We start from the raw sequence: 19,660 nt of genomic DNA, 5'->3' as shown, positions 1-19,660 counted from the left end.
ACTAAATGGACATAGGACGTTGGGACGTTTAACCTAAATGGAAGTAGCCAGTTAGCTGACCGTGCCTGAAATTTCCTTGCCTGATCAGAGGCCATTGGGTGCCTCAATGTTCCATCTGAGTTGCCAGTTCCACTAAGATTTATCGTGCTTCCCTCAACAGCGGTGGCCTCATTCTGGGAAGTGAATTTAATTTCCCCTCTTCTTCCTACATGCCATTGAATAAAAACTTTCATCTCAAAGGACCCCTCGCAAAGTAGCTTTACACCTATCTATAGCTATATAACCACAGCAGAGCCACGTGACAAATAGTATTTATCATGCAGTTTTGACCACTTTTTCTGCACTCTGCCCACTAATCCATCCTGTGGTCCATAGATGCCCTGGTTATATGCAGAGTATTTGCTAGTGGCCTGTGGAGAGTTGGCTTGTCACATGGCACTGCCTCCTTATTTCCAGCTACTAAATTGCATTCATAGACAGCCTGCAAACACATTCAATACTTTCCTAATGTTACTCAAAGCTGGCTGAACATTGTCAAATCACCCAGGCCTCAACTGGAGTACTGTGTCCAGTTCTGGACACCACATTTTAAGAAAGATGAGGACAAATTGGAGAAAGTCCAGAGGAGAGTGACAAAAGTGATGAAAGGTCTAAAAAACATGACCTCTGAGGAAAGATTAGAAAAATTGGGATAGTTTAAGATGGAGAAAAGAAGATTGAGGGGGGACATAACAGCCTTCAGGTACCTAAGGTTATTATAAAGAGGAAGGGTGATACATTTTTCTCTTTATCCACTGAGGACAGGACAAGAAGCAATGGGCTTAAATTGCAGCAGGAGAGGTTTAGGTTGGACATTTGGAAAAATGTCCTGACTGTCAGGGTAGTTAAGCACTGGACCAAATGATCTAGGGAGGTTGTGGAATCTTCATCTTTGGAGGTTTTTAAGAGCAGGTTAGACAAACACCTGTCAAGGGTGGTCTAGATAATACTTAGTCTTGCCATGAGGCCGGGAACTGGACTAGATGACCTATGAAGGTCCCTTCCAGGCCTATATTTCTATGATTCTATGACTGAGGGTTTTTTCCTAGCAGAAACTAGTTGCTTGGGATAATGGAAATTTTACCCCTCAAATTTTCATTTTTGTCAAAGACATTTTTGAGTATCATAAAACCTCCCAGAAAACTAATTTTTGTATTTGTTTTGGGCAGGTTTGCGGGGGGTTGCAAGGAAAATCCCCAATTCCCCGACCAGCTGTAATGTAACTTTCCCACATTAGCAAGTGATTCCATTGCCATAGGACTGTTATATGATCACAAAGGGTAAGAGAGGTGGCCCGGGCTATTGTGAGTAGGAAGGGAAGTGTCCACAGAAAATATCTCCATTAAGACATAGCCCACCCTGTGGAAAAGTTTAAGAACCCTTGTCTGTGAGATATATGCCATCACCGTGACACAAATGAGAGGACCCATCTTCTCCTTGGCCAGAGCAGCTGTGAAATCACAGCCAACACAGCTCTTCCCCAGAGCAAACCCAGGCTGTGGGCAAAAGGCAGACCCAAAACACTCTCATCCTACTTTGCAGGGAGGACAAAAAGAATATGGGACAAACGCATGAACTGGATGTTTTGGGGGGCAAGAACTGGCATTGACTATGTTTGTGCAGCACCTAGCTGGCTGGCCTCCAGAATCTCCAGAGCAGAGCAACCCCCAAATCAAAGCCCTCTGATCTGCCCCCTTTGAATCCAGAGTACATCTATACTAGAGTGACTCTATCAGCATGGCTATACCATTGCAGCTGTGCTGCATAACCCCGTAGCGTAGGCACCGCCAACACCAGCAGAAGGGGGATTTTCATAGCTGTAGGAACACCACCTCCCCAAATAACGGTAGCTGTGGGTGACAGAAGCATTCATCTGTCCTAGCTGCATTGACCCTGGGAGGTTGGCTGGTACAGCTCTGCCGCTCAGGGATGTCGATCTAACTTATGCGTATAGACCCTTTATCCTGCCAGAGCTGTGTAAAGTAGGCTTAGGATACATCTACGCTGCCATCGGAGGTGTGATTGCAGCAACTGTAGACACACCTGAGCTAGCTTTCATCTCGCGAACATGGGTGTCAACAGCAGTGAAGCTGTGGCAGCTTGAATAACTACCCAAGGTGCCAGGTAGGTTTCTCTAGCTCATGCTGCCACAGCTTCACTTCTACTGCTGCCTGAGCTGGCTAGATTAAAGGTAGCTCAGGTCCATCTGTCTGTGTTGCAACATTTCCCCCTCCTCCGCCCCCAGGACTGCAGTGTCAATATTGTGTAAACAAGAATCAGGGCCTGAGACTTTAGCAGTGGGTTGAATGGAAAGAGGGGCGATGACTCATTAGAGCAGGGCTAGGAAAGGATCCTGTTGACCTATGACTCACGTCCTGATTCTGGAGACGCTATGAGTTTAATTTACATATTATTTGATAAACTGCTTGTAATAGTTGTGAGGGAAGCCAACAGAGCTGCAATGCAATGTCCAGTATACACAGTAACGTTAAGGTGGGCTTGGCAATGAGCTGAAGCCTAGTAGTTATATGTTAGTTAGCACGAAGTAACACATAAGTTAGCATAAGTAAGTGACCTAGGGTTATAAGACTGAAACCTGTCCATATGTAGCTTGTGATAAACAAATATAGTGTAGAACCACGAAAGAATGGATTTTTGTGGGGGGCGGCAGGGAATTTTTAGTATGTGAAATCACGAGGTAGCCACGTGAGCCTGTTGCAAATATTGACCCATGCATTGATGCAACAATCGGAACTCCAGTCATGGTTTCCCAGACAGCTATGCCTGGACTGGTGGCTAGAAACCGGTGTAAATATGGTCACCGAATGCGTTACCTAGGGAGGTGGTGGAATCCCCTTCCTTAGAAGTTTTTAAGGTCAGGCTTGACAAAGCCCTGGCTGGGATGATTTAGTTGGGATTGGTCCTGCTCTGGGCAGGGGGTTGGACTAGATGACCTCCAGAGGTCCCTTCCAACTCTGATATTCTATGATTCTATGTGTGGGTGTTGGGGAAAAGAAGGTATAAAATAGGGTGTATGGCCAACCTTCAGCTGGGATCACAAGTGGTTGGCAGCTCAAATGTCATCTCCATTCATGATGGTCTCCACTTACTTTTCTTTCCATCTTCACTTCTAAGGGTCGAGTCGTGCGTATGCACAATGTAGAGGGGACGTATTGTTGTATTTTCCTTGTTTTGTTACATTTGTCTATTATTTTAATTACGCGTGTCTGTAGGAAATAACCCTATAAAGTCTCTATGTGTGCTCCACCAGTCTCAGATTCAGTAAAAAATTTCGCATGTAGCCTCCTGAGTAAAGAACCTGTTATTAGTGACAGGTGCATTGTTGCCTATAAACTTATCAAAGCCCATGTAGAGGCGACACGGGGTCACGTCCCTCGCAAGATCTGCTGCTTGGCTTGTACTGTGCGTGCTCACTAACGCTGCTGAAGCCAGCTGCCCTCACTCTGCCCCCCACACTATTGGCAGGCACGGGTCATGTCTGAGCCCAAATATAGGGGTAGTGTGGAAAAAAGCACAGAGATGGTTTGGGGCAAAGTGGTCAAATTGACTTGTAGACTGGCAGCCTCAGCAGAGAGGCCAAGGGTTAAATGACCCTGGAGAGCCCATTCTCATGCCAGCTGTGGTGGCGGTCCTTCTAAGTCATGGTTCAGGAGCAGTGCAGGGGTGGGCGAAATCATCAATACTCTTCTGTGGATATAAAGAGGAAGCCAGCCTCCAGGGCTTCAATTTATACTCTTTAGCTCAATATCAATAATTAGAAAAACACACAACCCCTTAACACACACTATGTTCCTCATATAGGCCCTGATTCAGCAAAGCAATTAAACATGGGCTCAGTTTTAAGAGGGTCCTTAAGTCCTTTCAAATATTAAAATTAAGCAAGTGCTTGACTGCTCTCTAGAATTGGGATGCTTTCCTTAATCAAGGCTTCTCCCTTAGTTTTCCATAGCAGTATTTTATGACTTAAGTCTTTCGTAGGGATTCATCCGGGAAAGAGAGAGCGCAAAATGGGGGGAAAACAAAGAGGAGGAAATTTTATGGCTTTGTAAACGGCTGTAAGCAATGTCTCAAGTCGGTCAGACCGGTCTGAGTTGACAAGGCAATGTCTTCAATTATATAGCATGCCGTAGCCTGTAAGAATGAAATCAATTTGTTATTTTTCTGGGAGAACACTGTAGCGTGAGTTCACACATTTCCTAAGCCTGATGACTCAGTTAATTCCAAAGAATTAGCTTTCTGACATTAGCGAGTGTGTGTTCTGGGTGTGCAAAACGTAGCTTTAAAAAGCCATCTGCGATGGAGTGAGTGTGAAATATACATGGCTTAGTGCAGAACTATGAGGAAATTGGATACAATTTTCATCGTCATCATCATCACTGTAATGCCTAGGTCTTACATAGTGTGTTTCATCTATAGATCTCATTTCAACAGTGACTTAGCCACTTAGTTGCCTTAGGGGTAAAACTGTCTAAGTGATTTAGGAGCCAAATTTTGCTGATTTAGGAGACACATTTTTCAAGTGTCTCAGGAATGCAAGGCCCAAATCCTCAAAGGTCTGACATGCCTAACTCTTGTTTAAATCAATGAGAATTAGACACCTAAATACCCTTGAGGATCTGGCTCTGAGGAGTCTAAATCTCACTGACTTTCAAGGAGATTTAGGCTCCTAAAGGCCAAATTTTTAATGACATTTAGATGCCTAACTCCCATTGATTTCAGTGATAGGCATCTAAATACCTTTAAAGGTCTGGCCCTAAGTGCCTAAATCACTTAAGTGTTTTTCAATTGTACCCAATATGTGTTTGTTTTGGGGAGGGGGGGTTCCCACATTTTGTCACGAATGAATCAGAAAATCTGCCTCATTTACATACAAAATGGTGCCAGGGCGTGGGAATTTTCTGAGCATAGATGGGGGTGTTGTCCAATGAGCCAGGTGTGGCCTTTGCACTGCAAGCCCCCAGAAAGACATATTTTCTACACACCGCGAATAAAAGATATTTGTCGGTCACGAAATGGCATGAAGCACAGCAGCAAAAATGTTCACATGAACACTGCTTTCAGCTGCAGATAACAGTTGTGCCCATAGTTTATTCATCCCAGGTAACTGTATTCATCAGCAATATCATTGTGTGAAAAGAACAGGAGGACTTGTGGCACCTTAGAGACTAACCAGTTGATTTGAGCATAAGCTTTCCTGGGCTAAAACCCACTTCATCAGATGCAGGTGAGCTGTAGCTCACGAAAGCTTATGCTCAAAGAAATTTGTTCGTCTCTAAGGTGCCACAAGTCCTCCTGATCTTTTTGCCAATACAGACTAACACGGCTGCTACTCTGAAACCTGTCATTATGTGAGTTCATTATAACCATGAGATTTACAGCTCTCATAAACTGCGGGGTAGGTGGCAGATTGAAACATTAAGGAGAATGCAGCTATAATGCCTTGTGCTGTGGGGTTAGCAGCTCTCGCAAGACAAGCAGAAGTTCCCAGCCTCAGAAGTGAGGGGGAAGACCAGGACAAGGTAGAATGTTGTACAGGTGATGCCATTGTAATTGTCCTTGGTGTGGCTTGAGGGGTCACTAAGCGGCTGTCTTTCAGTTCATATGTAAAAGAGAAGACCTAATTGCCTATGGTAATTAAAGAGCTCCGGGCACTTTTTGCAAGAAGCTGGGCTGTTAATTCTAGTGTCCTATTCTATTGTGGTCTCACATTGTGCTCAACACCATAGGATCTGAGCATCTTCCAGTCATTCATTAAGCAATGCGACTAACTTTCCTCACGTTCGTTTTCTCATCCTCTCCCCGTGGGAAAACTGTGAGCAGTGGATTGTTTTGTTTTGGACATTTCTTTTAGAATGCACACACACACATTTGCTATATGTTTATACTAGAGAAGGTGCAGTCCAATGCACCTTGCACTTGGAGTGGGAGGTGGTGAGCTTTGTGATGGTCTTTAGTTCCTGTTGGAATGAATTCTCCTGGCCAAATCTCAGTTTAGATCATTCATTCTACCTCCTTCCAGTCCACCTGAACTTTCTGCGGAGTATGGTATTCTCCACTTCCGGATCCAAACTGTTGGGTTCTGTTGTTGTGCACTGTTAAATAGCTGCCGCATTCCACACCAGAGGTAGCTGTATTTCTGTGGTCAGTGAAGTGTTTCCTATGTCTCCTTTGCTGAAAGCACGCAGGGATCCTCTGTTGAAAGGCACTACATACATGTTGTTGTTGGAGCAGGGAAGGGGTGACGAAAGTACTTGTGGAACTGAAGTTACCTGCATGTATAAGTCTTTGTACAATCAGACCCGTACATGGTACTATGTACACACCAGGAGCAGTGGCAGCTTCCTAAAAGTGGAGGGGCCACCGGTGCCCTGCCCCCTCACCACCCTTTCCCCCCCGCGCCTCTGCCCCTGCACCGCCTCTTCTCCCCAAGTCCCCGCCCATGCACTGCCCCTTTCCCTGGGCCCCTACACCGCCTCTTGCCCCACGACTCTGCCCCTTGCTCACTCCTCTCTGCCCCCTCCCCCTGTCACTTGTCCTGATGGCCAGTAGAAAGTGATGGAGCGATGGCCCCCTGGCCCCACCTGTTAAAGCGCCCATGGTACGTACTTGTATGTGTCTATATATAGGGCCCTACCAAACTCAGGGTCCATTTTGGTCAATTGCATGGTCATAGGAGTTTAAAAATCGTAAATTTAATGATTTCAGCTATTTAAACCTGAAATGTTATGGTGTTGTAATTGTAGCGGGTCCTGACCCTAAAAGGAGACGTGCGGGTGTCACAAGGCTATTGTGTGCGGGGAGGGTGGGGTCGTGGCCCTGCTACACTTCCTTCTGCGATGCTGCTGGCAGCAGCGCTGCCTTCAGAGCTGGGAAGCTGGAGAGCAGCAGCTGGTGGCCGGGAGCCCAGCTCTGACGGCAGAGCCACCGCCAGCCGCCACCACCATGGTCTGGTATTGCCACCCCTATTTCTATGCCACTGCTGAAGGGGTGCTGCCTTCAGAGCTGGGTGCCCGGCCAACAGCCACTGTTCTTCGGCTGCCCAGCTCTGAAGGCAGTGCAGAAGTAAGGATGGCAATACTGCGACCCCTCTAAAATAACCTTGCGACCCTTTGGGTCAGGACCCCCAATTTGAGAAATGCCGGTCTCCCCCGGGAAACCTGTATAGTATAGGGTAAAAGCACACAAAAGACCAGATTTCACAGTGGGAGACCAGATTTCACAACCTGCGACGCGTTTTTCATGGCGGTGAATTTGGTAGGGCCCTATCTATATATAAGTCAGTAACTTAATCATATCACTTCAGGCCCATGGGTGGTGGGTATCATAGGCTGGGGGAGGCTGAGCCTCCCCAAACAGCCTGGTGTGGCCTCGCCCATGCTCTGTCCCCAGACCACTTCCTGCAGTTCCCGCTCTTCTGTGGCCCAAGGTGGCTGGGGCTGGGGTGGGCCAGCCTGCTGCCGGGACTCGGGATGGCTGGGGCCTCTGGCACTGGTGCTTGCAAGGCCCAGGGCTGGGGTCGGGGCAACGCCACTGCCTGCCTGGTGCCGGGGGATCTGGGACCACACCGCCCAGCCGACCTGTGCTCTGGGGCTGGGGGCACTGGGGCCAAGCTACACGCCCAGCTACCCGGTGCTCTGGGGCTGGGGGGCCGGTGGCTGCGGTAGGGGTTCCCTGGGTGCCTGCAGGGGAGGGGGGCAGAAGGATGGGGAGGGATTGGGTCTTGGGCAGAAGGGGAGGGGCTGGGGACTAGCCTTCCCCAATGGCCAGTTCACCAGCCATCCATGCTCAGGGCTATTTTATGAGAGTAAAGATCAGGTATCGGAAATCGCCTTAGTCTATTGTGAATTTCCTCAGAACTTCTGAGAGCATTAGAACTAGGACCTGCATTTGTCTGAATTATTTAAAAAGGTACAAGTCAAAGAAATACACCTCGCCCTTCGAGTGGAAGGAGGTGTATCAGCAAAGTGATGCAGTTGCACAAAAGGCAAATGCAATTCTGGGACATATTAACAGGAGAGTCGTATGTAAGACTTGGGAAGTAACTGTCCTGCTCTGCTTGGCACTGAGGAGGCCTAAGCTGCAGTGCTGTGTCCTGTTTTGGGCACCACAACTTAAGAAAGGTGTGGACAAACTCAAATGGGTCCAGAGGTGCGCAGCAAAAATGAAAAGAGGTTCAGAAAACCTGAGCTATGAAGTAAGGATGAAAGGATCGGGCAGATTTAGTCTAGAGAGGAGAAGGCTGAGGGGGGACATAATGACTGACTTCAAATATGTAAAAGGTTGCTATAAAGAGGACAGCGATCAATTGTTCTCTGTGTCCACTCAGAATAGGACAAGACGTAATTGGCTTACTTTGCAGCAAGGGAGATTTAGCTTAGATATTAGGGAAAAAATTCTAACTGTAAGGCTATTTAAGCACTGGAACCGGTTACCTGGGGAGGTTGTGGAATCCCCATTAATGGAGGTTTTTTAAAAACATGTCAGACAAACACCTGTCAAGGATGGTCTAGGTCTAATTAATCCTACCTCAGCATGGGGAGATGCACTCGGTGACCTCTTGAGGTCCCTTCCAGGCCTGCATTTTTATGATTCCATGATTCTATGATGATTTGAAAAACAAGGATTGTATTTTATTTTGATTTATTGGGCACAGGATGTAGAACTGAAAAACCCAAATTGATCTTAATAGAATATTCAATATTTCACATGTATCTGGCAGCCACACGATCTCCAAGAGCTGTTATTTTTTTATCAAAACTTTTTTTTTTTTTTTGGTGGCCAAAATAACGCTTTTTAACCAAAATTTCTATGGAAAATGTTCATTTTGACCCAATTTGTCTTTTTTTAAAATGGAAAAATAGCAAAGAAATCTGTCCCGTCCCCTCAGCAACCTGCATTTTCCATTTTAAAAAAATGGGGGGATAATTATTTTTTGCCCAAAACCAGTTTTCAAGCATTTATCGGTTTTTATTTTTTGTCAGAAAAGAGAAAAAAAATTCACAGAAAGTATATATATATTTTTAAATTCAAAAATTCCTGTAAAAATAATTGGCATTTTCCAAATGGCTCCATCCGTCTGTCTAGCTATCTGCCTGTGTGTGTTTTTGTAGGGGGGTGGGGGGATCCATCACCATGGCATTTGAGTTTCCTGAAGCCAGAACAGTGGGTACATTCTTTCATGGAGACTAGGAATCAACACTTTTTTATTGGAGGGAATGGGGCAAGGAAAGAGACAAACTCTGGCTTCAGTCCCATGAGTCCACTGCACACAGACCGGCCATTGTTGTCTTCCATTCATGGAGGTTCCATCCATGGAGACTTCACAGGGCTGTTCTTTTCCCATGGCTCTGTTTTTCCCAAGAGCATCCTTATGCTGGTAAATATCCGTTTCAGTCTTCGAATGTCTGCGTGCTGAGATGCTTGCCTCAGCTGACCCTCCCAACCTTTAGAGGCTCCCCTTTGCTAGGAGTATGGCACTGGAAACGGTGCTGTTTAAATGCTGCATAATGGAATTAGGTGTCCCTGTTAACTACTGGTAGTTTGCTGCTTTGGTACCAGGGAAAGGTGTTGACAGTTGTCACAGTGTATGGTGCTTTACTGACTAAGGCGACATGAAAAGTCCTTGCCCTGGATGATCTTACAACATAAGGACCTGGTTGTCCCCTTTTCCATGGGAAATGGGGAGAGAACTGAAAAGGAGGAAATCTCCATAGAGTTCTTCTCTCAAAGTGCATCCTGAATGGTTCTCTCACCTTGGGTCTGGCCCACAAACCCTATGGCTTCCCTGAGATCTCCACAGGTCCTGAGGCATCTATAGGAGGCTATGGCTATCTGAGAGGAGGTCATGTGAGCTTCCACATCAGCTCCTCATTCCCCTTTTCCCTCTCAGGCTGGGATCCTCGCTACCAGGACTTTCACAGCTGGCCCTCCTCCTCCCCAAATGCTCCTTGTGTTACCTTTGTGCCGTGATTTTCACAGGGCTCTTTTGGGGGTAGAGGAATGATGTGCAACTTCTTAGTCTGGCCACTCCTCCCCTAAGCTGCCCTCTGCCAGACAGGAGGGGTCAGACCCAAGCAAAGAGGATCCCGTATTTGTGTGAATCAAGGGAATATGATTGGGCCCTAAGATAGACATGGCAGAAGGAGAGAGAACATTAGGAAGAGAGAGGAGTAGGGGGGTCTGCATTTGGGAAGGTAAGTGGGTCATGAGGAGAGATCTGAAGGAGGAGAGGCAGGTTACCTCTTTCAGGGATCCCATGCAAAGATGGCAGCATGGGAAGAAGCACAGAGGTACCTGTAAGAGAAGGATACAGTGCAAATTAAGATACAGTTGGCTAAATTCACACCCGATGTAAGCAGGTGCCGCTCCAGCAAGTTTAGGTGCTTGCTTTACACTGGGATTGACTTAAGTCTAGGAATCAGAATTATTAGTGTCACTTGTGTTGCTCAATTCTCAAAACAAAGCTTACGCTGGATGTAAGTTGTGCATTGGCCTTGTGATAGGCCTTCTGCACAGGGGAGAATTTCATCCTGGCTGTATAATGTTTTATAAAGGCAGCTATTTTGCTAATGGCTGGTGGCTTCCAAGGACTTCCAGTGAGGGTGTCTTAGTAATGGTTGGAGCCAGTGAAGGTGCTCTTGGTCATGAATGGCAAATAGACAATGCAAAAAGCCAAAGAGTTCATAGCGATATGGGCTAAGCGGGCCGTGATAGAGTGTATTCCCCTCTACCAGCTGTTATTGGTGTAGCAAGAACTTTGGAAAGCTCTAGCAGGAAGTTGGTGAAAGTTGCTGCATTGACCCGCTGATGAGTTGAGCTATACCAGCGTAGGGCACGTCTACATTAGAAATGCTACAGTGGCACAGCTTCAGTGCTGTCGTGTAGACACTAACTCCAGGGGCAAAAGTAAATCTACTTCTCCGAGAGGCGGAAACTAGGTCGACGGAAGAATTCTTCCATTGATCTAGCAGTATCTACACCAAGGCTTAGATTGCCCTTACATCTCTCAGGGGAGTGACTTTTTCACACCCCTGAGCAACGTAGCTATGTTGACTTAACTTTATAGTGTCGACCAGCTCAGAAGCTCTGTAGCGTAGACAGAACTCTCTTTTTCTGGAGCAATTTGATCCTAGAAGCAGAGCTCTGAAAATGGTGTCTGGTGTGGTGGATAGAGAAGGGGATTAGGCACTTAGGTCAACTACTGACTGATTGGAGGAGCAGGTTCAGTTGATTTGGGTAAGGAGGGTAGTGCATTGCAAAGAAAAATGGTAACTATGGATTGAATTATACACTTTAGGGTAGGTAAAGGTTAAAGATTAAACCAAGAACGTTGGTTGTGAATATGCAGAATAGCATTGTATTGTCTTTGTTTAGACTGCTCACAGGAATGGATTTTCCAGGTTTCTCTTAAATTAAGGGTGGGGACGGGCAAACTAGCTTGAAGAAAAATCACCTGACCCTTCTCCCCACCCCAAATTTGAGCAGAACCTGTTCTGAGGCTCAACATTTACAAATCTCTCAAGTTTTAGTGCTTTTCTAGTGACAAGAGGGAAGAGGGGAGTTGGCAACATGTTCTGGGAAGCCCTGAAATGCATGAGATTTGGAGACAAATGGCTGGCTAGATCCCAGAGGGCAGCGAAGGATTTACTGAACGCCACACATCCTAACCAAGAGAAAACACCAAACTTGAAAAATGTCTCCCCTACCCACTGTATTCTCAACATTGCCAAAATGTAGAAGATCTGCTTGGGATCAGGACAAGAAGAAGGAGTTGAGGAGGAAGAAGAAGGGAGCTGGTTGCTGGGAAAAATGAGAAGGATGGGTGTTGGGAGCTAGCAGACCTCAAAAGCTTTGGGTAACCTTGAAGCAAGTTTCTGAACTTCAGGGGTTTATCCAAACTTTTCCCAACTTTTTTGTTGGTTTGTTTGTTTCTGAGCTCGGCACATCATTAACTCCAGATGGCCAAAGACAACAAAGAATCTGGGGCTTCTCCATGGCAGAAGCCGGTGAACTTTGTAGACAGAGATCAAGTGGTTTTGTTTAAATATTAGACACACTAGAGAGAGGCCGATGGAAAGTGCCGTGATTGGAGCAATTGTGCTTCGGAGTCTTGAAGTGATTTAGGAAGATAACTGAGTTTAACAGAGCGTTACTGAAATGTGCATGATGGACAGAAAGTTAAGAGAATCTACCCCACAATTCTCCAGCTGGAGGTCAAGTGACCACCCAGTTCACCAATGAAATGCCAAGTTTACATTACACCATCTTAGCAGCCAATGACACCGGGAGGACATGGTTATGCTGCTCACAGCTGCAGAAAGCTGCCTTCTGTGGCTGTCTCATAGCCAGAGAAAGGCATGGCTGTTTCTTTACATATTAAGGAAGGAGCTGTGTGAAACGCAAATATATTTTCATTTAGAATTATTTCTACCAGGATTTGTACCTAAGGTGATTTTCCAGCAGCAGTATCAAAGGCATGACCTGGCAAACTCTTATTCCTATGGCGAGTCCCTTACTCTCACTAGTCCCAGTGGGTTCAAAATGTGGGGGCTGGCAAGAGCTAGCTAGGATTATTATTATCATGAGTCTAACTAGATAGGATTGGGCTCTTCAGACCTAATGTAGCTCCTGTTCAAATACATGGAAAGCCTCCCAAAGACTTCAACAGGAATGAGACAAAGCCCCTCGGGGGTTGGCCCTGAACCATTGAAGTCAATGGGAACTTTGCCACTGATTTCAGTAATAGCTGGATGAGACCCTTAGGGCTTCAGCCATAAGCTCCGACTTATATAGTGAGTGCTCAGCACCTACTGGCAGCCACGCTGATCAGCTCCTCCCCCTACCCCCCAGCTCCCCCCACCCGCCAGTGGGCCCTGATGATCAGCTCCCCCCCACCTGCTCCCAGCCCTTCCCACCGGCCAGTGATCAGCTTTTCAGTGGCGTGCAGGAGGTGCTGGGAGGAAGGGGGAGGAGTGGGGGCAGGAAGAGGCGCAATGAGGGTGGAACTCGCTTGGGGGAGTGGGCAGAACGGGATGGGAAGAGTCGGGGTGGGGGTGGAGCAGGGGCAGGAAGAGGTGGGACAGAACCTGGGGCAGAGCCTGGGGTGGAGCAGGGGCCAAGCACCCACGGGGAAATAGAAAGTCAGTGCCTCTAAGCCAGTGCCCCTTGCAGTCAAAGGAAGGGCTCGCATTGACTTCAGTGGATAATGGATGGGGGTTTTCAGGACCTCAAAGGTCTTGAAGCACTTGATGCCCACTTCAGTGGGAGTTAGGTGCCTAAATACATCTGAGGATCCAGGGTCATGGTGGAGCCTCCATCACTGAACATTTTTAAAGCCTAATCAGATGGTTTTCAAAAGGATCCATCTAGGAGTAATTTGGGGGGAGGTCTGTGGCCTGTGGTTATATAGCAGGCCAGAGGAGGTGATCACAGTGGTCTCTTCTGGCCTTGGAAGCTATGAATCAGTCCCCAAGGGTTTGTCCTGACTAGGATTTAGGGATGTGTTGTTGGGACATGTTAGCTCACATGCTCTAGTCTAACACAGGGCCATGTAGGCTTTAACATGTGCTAGCTGATTGAGTTGGAGCCAGATGGAAGGTTTAGCACATGTTAGCTAATGCCTTCTGTCAATTGCCGGGCTCGCTCCCCAGCGCAGGAAGGATCAGTCCCAGGGCCTTGCCTCAGCGCACAATTTATTGGTTAAATGGCAATTTGGGGGAAAAATGTCAAAATAAAGTAGTTCTCATGCCCATCATAGGCTGAAATTCCCAGAAGCTTTTCCTCACCTCTCTCAGCCCCTCCGGGTCCTTGCCCTGACTCAGGGCCTACTACAGAATCCTCCCCGATCCCTGCACTTCACCAGCTCTGCTGAGCTCTTGTGGCCTTTCTAAGGACCCAGGGCTCCTTAGGCCTCAGCTAGGAAGCATTGGTGAGGCTGGGCCAAGCGTCCCTTTAAAAGGCCAGCCCGCCTGTGACACCTTCTAACTCACCTTTTATCCTAGTTAAAAAAAAGAATTGATCTTAGGTGAAACATGGCCCCATCACCACAGTCTCTGAACACCTCACACTCTGTAATGCATTTATCCTCACAACACCTCTGGGAGGTAGAGCAGTGCAATTATCCCCACTGTACAGATGGAGAACTGAGACTTGCCTCACAGGATATAGGAAGCCTCTGGCTCCCAATTCTTAGACTAGGGCACAAAGCTCTGGCCCCTCCTTCCTCTCTACGCTAGCCTTCTTGCAGCACTCGGCATCGATATAATTGTTGTCATTTTTTTTTTTTACAATTTCAGTGCGAATAACCTTTTTTTAAAAACAGACAAACTTGTTCTGCCACGGAGGCAGCCCAAACACAACAAGCTACTGCTAAATGAAAACCCGGGTAGCAAAGATGTGTTTAAACAGAAAGAGAAACTGGCCAGCGTAGTTTCACGTTCAGGGCAAAAAAGTAAACCAAGAAACTAAATCAAAGGTGCAAAGGAAATTTGACTTTAAAAATCCTTTCGGTTGTAATAATCTAGGTGGTTGTTAGGAGCACTCGTAAGAGCATATTGAAATCTATTTAACTAGCTGTATGTCTACCTATCCTTCTATCTGCCCATCTATTTTGATTGCACCTGTCATTATGACATCTGGATATTCTGCAAACCATCCCTTATTTTCTAGTGTAGTCCAGGCCTTAATTTGGGTCACTTTAATTCTGAATACATTTGTCCACATAGGACTTTAATACAATTTAACTAATCCACTTTAAAAGATAATTCAGATTAGTTTTCCTGTGTGTCGCCATACAGACAAGACCTAGTTCAGGGAAGGAGTTATGGTGGGGTTCTTTGTTGGGGATTGTGGAAGGTTTAAAGAGGTAGATGACTCCATTCTCTGTGGGGAGGGATCAGGAGCTGGGACATTTATTGTTGGGCAGAGAGGGCTGAGGAACTGAAAGTGTTGCTGTCCCCTTAGCTGTGACTGGTAACAAGCCGTGCAAGGAGCAGAGTCAGCCTGAAAACTGCTATGTTTTCTCTTCCAGGTCCTTGGCCATCGGTCACCAGTATTCCTCCCTGGGGACTCAGCCCATCCTCTGCGGCAGCATCCCAGGGCTGGTCCCCAAGCAGCTGCGCTTCTGTCGGAACTATGTGGAGATCATGCCCAGCGTGGCGGAAGGGGTCAAGGTCGGGATCCAGGAGTGCCAACACCAGTTCCGTGGGAGGAGATGGAACTGCACCACCGTCAATGACAGCCTGGCCATATTTGGGCCTGTGCTAGATAAAGGTGAGTGCTGAGTGATAAGGCAAGCGAGGGTGATACATGTGGACTATTAGCAGCAAATATACATTGAAACCCATCTTGTATAGAATCACAGAATGTCAGGGTTGGAAGAGACCTCAGGAGGTCATCTAGTCCCACCCCCCTGCTCAAAGCAGTAGTTGGTATCATTTGTCGTGACCTTTTCTTTTGGGCTGGTATAAAGTGCCATGCATATAAAGTGCAAGCTTTCTCCACCTAGCCTCCCACCTGTACGCTTCTGGCCTGATGCAGAGAGGCCATCATTAGAGCAGAGAGGACAATTCAGTCCCAACACCCGTTCAGCCCTGGGCCTCGCCAATGTGATGGCCAACAGCAGTGGGCTCACTGGGAAGAGGACTGAGATCTCCCAACTCCTTCAGACAGGCTACCAAACACTCCTCAAGTGGTAACAGTGTTCACTCACTGCCCACCTGGGGCTGGTGTTGAACAGGTGACCTAGAGAGCTAGCATTGCCAGGGCCCTGAATCATCTAGTCTCCTCCCATAGATTTAGATTGTTAATGCAGCAGCTGTTTTCATTGGTAGAGCTGGACCTCTGGATTCCATTCCAACCAAACGTCATTTCACGCCACATCAGATGGTCTGTCAGTGATTGCTGACTGGCTTGGCCTGGCATGCTGTCAAGCAGGCTGAACGCACACACCCCCGCCCCCCCTCCTCCCCCCGAAGGGCTGTATGTAAAGGGGAAATGATACACTGCAATGAGGATTAATGGGTTCCCCTTTCAGAGCTAATTGCGCTTTTAGTTTCTAGATTTTGGTGTTGGGCACTAGATAGAAAGATAGATAGATAGATACTGGGGCCTGCCTGGCTAAATAGATTCTGATCCAACTCCCACTGGAAGTCTTTCCATTGACTTCAAAAGGGAGCTGGATCAGGGCCTTGTCCCATATGTTAGATGCCTCTTTGGGAGCAAAAGCAACTGTTTTATTCTGCTTTTGCATCCTGGCTTTTAGGGCCCAGTCCAGCTCCCACTGACTTCAGTGGGAACACGATCAGGCCCTTAGTTTTAGATTAGCACGAATAAGTTCAGCTGTAAGGCAAACTTGCTTTGCATTTGACCTCCCCGGAGATAATGAAGCTGGACTCCCTGCCCAGTGCTGTTTAGGAATATCTGACACAGCCGGCTGCGCCTTCAGGATAGCAGCAACACAGACCTGGAAGTAATCCTTTCAGTGTGCAATTAAAGGCACTGTTACAGGTTCCCAAAAGGACTGACGCTCCTCCTGCTGAAATTAGCTTGTCTGAAAGCCAGAGCAACGTCAGCTGACCTCGTGTCAGCAGTGCAAGGCAGCCTCTAGGATACATTTCAGGAAGACCATTCTAAAGTCTGTTTATATGGTTGAGCTCATAAATTCACCTCAGGCCAGGATCCACTGTCACTTGCGATCAGGTGTCGGGGCGGGATATTGTTTTTATCCACCTGTGTAATTCAGAAGAGCTTTGGATCCTGTTGTGGTGAACTTTATAAAATTCCCGGACTACATCACAGCAGTATACTGAAAGGAATGCCTGTATCATTATTGATTGGAGAGAGACAAGGTAGTATCTTATACTGAGCCATCTTCTGTTGGTGAAAGAGACAAGATTTCGAGCTTACACAGAGCTCTTCTCACATTACATTAATATATTACTATCTAGAGACACCAACCAAAATCAGGGCACTCTTGCGGTAGGCATTGTACACCCACATGGAAAAGAAAGTGAAAGGAAGTGCTATTATCCCCAGGTTACAGATGGAGAACTGGGGCACATATGTATTAAGGTCTCGTCTATATGGTTTTTTACCAGTAAAGTTATGTTGGTTGGAGGCATGATTTTTATCAAACTGGTTATACTAGTTATACTAGTTTATACTAGTTATACTGGCAAAATCCCGAGAGTGGATGAACTTATAAAGATGACTCGTTTCAGAATAGTAATGCCCCTTCCCCTACAGGAATTGCTATGCTGGTAGAGAGCACCTTTATAGTGATCTAATTTCAGTCACGCTGCGGGGGGTTGAACTTTCTAGTGAGGACAAGACCCAAGTGACTTGCCCAAGGTCCCTCAAGGAGTCTGGGAACTGAACTCAGGTTTACTAAATCCTAGTCCAGTACCTTCATCACACCAGACCGCCCTAATTCCTGATACCATCATAAACGGCACATGGGATGCCTGCGGCTCTCAGGGTATGTCTACACTGCAGTCAGGTGTGTGATTGCAGCCTGTGTAGACAAACCCAAGCTAGCTTTCATCTAGCGAGCTCCAATAAAAATCCCAGCGTAGCCATGGCAGCAGGGGTCATGAGAAGGGTGAAAAGGGGGAACAATTGTACCAGGGCCCAAGCTCAGGGGGGCCTCCTCAAAACATCAATAAAAAGGGGTGAAATGGGGATGAAATTGGAGGGGCCCCAGGAAACATGATATACCAGGGCCCCAAACTTCCTCCTAGGGCCTGCATGGCAGCATAGGCTAGCCACCCGAGTAAACACCCAGGGTCCCAGGCAGGCATGTGCTGCCATTGTTATGGGAGCTAGCTAGATCCAAGCTAGATCCAGGCCCACCTCTGACTGCAGTGTAGACATACCCCAGACACAGGGCAGCATAGCTGCTCTACTGCCCCACGCCACCTTCTGATATACCTGTGGTTATATGTTGGCGCGAAGGAAGCCCGTGCCCTGTACCTGCAGCGCCCACTGCAGTCATCGGGCGTGTGTGTGCCAGGATGGGGCCCGGATCCTGCCGTTGTGCAGTAGCCAGGCTCAGCTAGGAAAAGGACGCTGGGACGATTTCATAACTGAAGAATGTTGTTCCTCGAGGGAGAATCTAACCATCCTTCAGTTTGGCTTCACCTATTGCAGGAGGCGGGGGGGGGGGCGGGCGGGGGGAGGAGAACAGCTCAGCCACATTCTTGTGCAGATCCCCGAGGGGAGGAACATACTTGAGCTACTACCAAAAGAAAAGAAAAGTGCTGGAGTTCACAGTTTAAAAGCCAAGTAACCGAGAAGCTAACTTCAGTGTCCCATTGCGGTCAGTGGGGCCAGGTCCTCGGCTGGTGTAAATGAGCACTGCTCCATTGCGGTCAGTGGGGCCAGGTCCTCGGATGGTGTAAATCAGCACTGCTCCACTGAAGTCACAGAAGCCAAACTGAAGTCATGGGAGCTATTCCCACTTTCACCAGTGGGGGTCTGGATCTCAGTCTTTCTTACGAAGAAGGGCTGTTTTGGTTGGATTTTGTTGTTGTTTTTATGTTTTGATTTTCCCTGAAGAAACGCTTTCTAGGCCTGAATCTAACTGAAACTCGCTCAGTATTCATGCCACACTTGCCACTTTGGTATCTCATTACGAATTCAGGGCTAGGGTCTGACTCTGACTCAGTGATGTCAAAATCTTGCTGGACTGCGGTCATGTAAGGCCACCATGTTTTGACACTGATAGAACCATAGTCTAAAACAGGTGCCTCTCTCATGGTGAACGTGAGGAGGGGGATGCTTTAGAATCATGGACCACAAGGGTCATCTAATCTAACCCGCTGCCAACATGCAGGATTGGTTGTGTCTAAACCACCCAAGACATGGCTCCAGCCTCCCTTTGAAAGCCTCCAGTGAAAGAGCTCCCACGACCTAACGAGGCGTCTGTTCCATTGTCCTGCTGTTCTTATGGTTAGGAGGTTTTTCCTGAGATTTAATCTAAAGCTGCTACGCTGTAGTTTGAACCTACTGCCTCTTGTCCTACCCTCTGTGGCAAAAGAGAACTTTTCTCCATCTTTTTTATGGCAGCCTTTCAAGTGTCTGAAGACTGGTATCCTGTCCCTCCTTAATCTCCTCTTTTCCAAACTAAACAGACCCAGTTCCTTCAGCCTTTGCTCGTATGGCTTGCATTCCATCCCTTTCATCATCTTTGTCACTCATCTCCGGCTCCTTTCCAGTTTCTCTCCACCTTTCTATATATTGGTGACCAAAACTGGACACAGTCCTCCAGCTGAGGCCTACCCAGCACCGAGTAGGGTAGAACTATCGCTTCCCTTGACTTGCAGGCTATGCCTTTGGTAATGCAAGCTCAAATTGCATTTGCTCTTTTTGCAACAGCATTGCATCGCATTGCTGACTCATGTCGAGGCTGTGATGCACCACAACTCTCAGATCCTTCTCAGCAGTGCTGCTGCCAAGCCAGCTTCCCCCCCCATTCTGTACTTGTGCATTTGGTTTGTCTTCCCTGAGAGTAGCCCCTTAAGTTTGTCTGTTAAATTTCATTGGGTCGTCTCTAGCCCAGTTCTCCAATCTATCAAGACCCCGCTGAATTTTAGCTGTATGT

The 19,660-nt window shown here is 47.2% G+C and overlaps 1 protein-coding gene across 2 annotated transcripts in view; it reads left to right on the top strand.

Moving 5' to 3' along the window:
• Nucleotides 1-19,660, top strand: part of WNT3A (Wnt family member 3A) — a 117,873-nt gene that overhangs the window by 49,534 nt on the left and 48,679 nt on the right. The window contains exons 1-2 of one of the 2 annotated variants that reach the window (XM_073329599.1): nt 9,891-9,901; nt 15,089-15,330. In XM_073329599.1, the coding sequence (XP_073185700.1) occupies nt 15,204-15,330 (127 nt within the window). In that variant the 5' untranslated portion in view covers nt 9,891-9,901; nt 15,089-15,203. Of the gene's footprint in view, nt 1-9,890; nt 9,902-15,088; nt 15,331-19,660 lie in introns of those variants that run through there. The other variant, XM_073329597.1, reaches the window with a different exon arrangement.

The sequence above is a fragment of the Lepidochelys kempii genome, chromosome 2 (assembly GCF_965140265.1).
Source record: "Lepidochelys kempii isolate rLepKem1 chromosome 2, rLepKem1.hap2, whole genome shotgun sequence".
NCBI lineage: Eukaryota > Metazoa > Chordata > Testudines > Cheloniidae > Lepidochelys > Lepidochelys kempii.
This window is presented reverse-complemented; position numbering and strand designations above follow the sequence as displayed.